This window comes from Dendrobium catenatum, unplaced genomic scaffold (genome assembly GCF_001605985.2).
Source record: "Dendrobium catenatum unplaced genomic scaffold, ASM160598v2 fragScaff_scaffold_631, whole genome shotgun sequence".
Taxonomy (NCBI): domain Eukaryota; kingdom Viridiplantae; phylum Streptophyta; class Magnoliopsida; order Asparagales; family Orchidaceae; genus Dendrobium; species Dendrobium catenatum.
In genome coordinates, this window is record NW_021319093.1 from 650,507 (window position 1) to 653,286 (window position 2,780).

At 37.9% G+C, this 2,780-nt stretch overlaps 1 protein-coding gene across 1 annotated transcript; it reads right to left on the reverse strand.

Annotated features, from left to right (window-relative positions):
- Positions 1-259: 259 nt before the first annotated feature.
- On the reverse strand, positions 260-1,663 carry LOC110096727 (histone-lysine N-methyltransferase, H3 lysine-9 specific SUVH5-like). The gene has a single exon (XM_020822790.2). It carries the CDS (start codon positions 1,441-1,443, stop codon positions 667-669), a length of 777 nt encoding a protein of 258 aa, XP_020678449.1. The 5' UTR covers positions 1,444-1,663; the 3' UTR covers positions 260-666.
- Positions 1,664-2,780: the final 1,117 nt, after the last annotated feature.

Sequence of the window (2,780 nt, forward strand, 5' to 3'; positions counted from 1 at the left end):
AGTCACGCTAGGTCCAGGAAGAGGGCGGGAAGATACGCATGCCGCGAGGGAAGGAATAACGCCGTGATATCCAAATACACGGAGTGGTATTTTTGATTTTATGTTTGTATTTGAGTGGTAAAAATAAAATATTTAAGTTTGAGGTGTTAAATATGTAATATAAGTGTTATATAGTGGTATGTATGTAAATCCCCATATATAGTAGCATATATGGAATCAGCCCACTGAGCTAGCTGAAACAGAATTAATTAAGACAAGAAGCATCCAGATTTTGACGACATTCAATTAGAGACATTAAAACATTCACTAAGAAGCGGATTTTGCCGGGATTTCACTGTTGTTTTGTTGAAGAAACCCTAAACCGGTGGAGAAAACGACAAGCAAAGGAAGGAGTTCGCTGGGAAGAGGAATCCAGTTGCAGCAGTTGCGTTGGGGGTTGATGCAGCTTTCGCAAGAAAGCAGTGCTCACAGGGGACGAAACAGACGGAGTGAGTTTTGTGCCTACGGAGTGGTATTTTTGATTTTATATTTGTGTTTGAGTGGTAAAAATGAAATATTTAAGTTTGAGGTGTTAAATATGTAATATGAGTGTTATATAGTGGTATGTATGTAAATCCCCCAAAAAAGGAAAAACCTTCCTAATTAAAACTTTCCTAAGCACCAAAGCTACTTCGCTAAAACCTTCTTCCCGGAATCACAGGCAGGTCGAAGCTGCTTCCATCCCCAAACCTTCTTCTTCTCAAACAGAGTCTCCCACTTCTCACAACGCCGCTGCCCTTCCATTCTCCGCAACCGAAACTCAAACAAAAAGCAATCATTACTGCCAATCACCTTCTTCAACTCCTCAACAATATACAACCCATCATAGAAAAATATCGACGCCGTATTCCGCTTGAAATACCTAATTCCATATATTACTCTCACCGGCTTCTTCGCATCCATACTCCTCTTCAGCGCCAGATTCCCTTTCTCCATTTTCTGATCCTTCGGCTCCACCTTTCTCCCACCAAATCCTCCCATGCCGATATACGAAAGCAATCCATCCGATACGTTCCAGCTATCCAAGTACCTGTCGGAGACAACGATGCTAGTGGCGAAACCGGTGACGGTATCGTAGTCAATACCATTCTCCGGCGGGCGGTGGAGGCGGATTATGGCGAGTTCAATGCGGTAGATGAACTCGTCTCCGACCTCGACGCCTGGTACGTCGCCGACGAGCGGTGGTGGAGGGTGGTCCGGCAACCGACCGTTGGCCTTTAGGATGTCGGCAGCCTTCAGATCCACTCGCCGGATTGGAGCGATCGCCGCCAGGCATGGATCTGCACGGAGAGAGAGATGGCGACAGAGGGAGCGAAAGAGACGGAGAGTATGGTGGATAGTATTGGCCGCATCGGAATCTCCATCGCTTTCTCGCCGCCGGATCGCCGTGGAAGAAGAGCGCATAGCTGGAGAGGAAAGAAATAAATTCAAATTTTGAAAACCGGAGTATATGGAAATTAAGAAATAGATATTGAAGATGAATTACTAAATTTTGAATAGTTACTGTAATTTGGAATGAAAAATGAGATTTTACGGTTGGAGATGATCATACAAGTCATAGCAAATTCATGGCAAATTCATGATCTCAATAACTAATAATATTTTTGATTAAAATAGATTCAAGAAAGCCACTGTTAATGAAATTGTTATCCTATTAACTAATGATATTTTATAGAAAAAAATTTATAAAAGTAGCCAATAATGTTATCTATGTTTAAGAAAAAAAATAATTGTTTTTTATTATAAATTGTTAATCTTATAGATTTATTTAAAATGGAAAGCTTATAATTTCAATATTAGGATATTGGAGAACAACAAAATTCTCAAAAATAAAAACTGTAATTTGAAATGAAAAATGAGATTTTTCGGTGGAGATGGTCATACAAGTCATGGCAAATTCATGGCAAATTCATGATCTCAATAACTAATAATATTTTTGATTAAAATAGATTCAAGAAAGCCACTGTTAATGAAATTGTTATCCTATTAACTAATGATATTTTATAGAAAAAAATTTATAAAAGTAGCCAATAATGTTATCTATGTTTAAGAAAAAAAATTAATTTTTTTTATAAATTGTTAATTTTATAAATTTATTTAAAATGGAAAGCTTATAATTGAAATATTAGGATATTGGAGAACAACAAAATTCTCAAAAATAAAAATAATTGAAGTTTTCCGTGAAATTTTTTGAAAAAGATATACAAATTTACAAGATCTTTGCATAAAAAATATTTGACCAAAATTCTAAGAAATGACACAAAAACCAGCAAGGTAGTCTTCCAAAAATAAAAGTTAGAATATTGGACAATTTTTTGATATTTTTAGCAGCTAATATTACAATTTTATGCTATAAAATTTTTTTAAGACCGGATATATTTTCAAATGACATAAACTTCAAGTTCAATAATAAAGACCAAATGACAAATCTCCAAAATATTTAATTGATCGGGTGCTTTGCACATGAATTTTTTTTTTTGTACAACGTCCCGGCACTGTACACCCGAGCGCCACGACGCTATGTTCCTGAGTGCCCAGTGCTAAACCACAGAGAGCATAGCGCTGCAGTGGTATAAATACGGCGCTGCAACCATGCAAGACAAAGGCTTGAGCACCGCATTTTCTGGACCCGAACCCGACCCGCTTCGGGTTCGGGTCAACCCAAACCCGAAATTTTTGGGTCGGGTTCGGGTCGAGTTTTCGGGTCGGGTCCAATATTGACAGGTCTAAGGTTGGATATT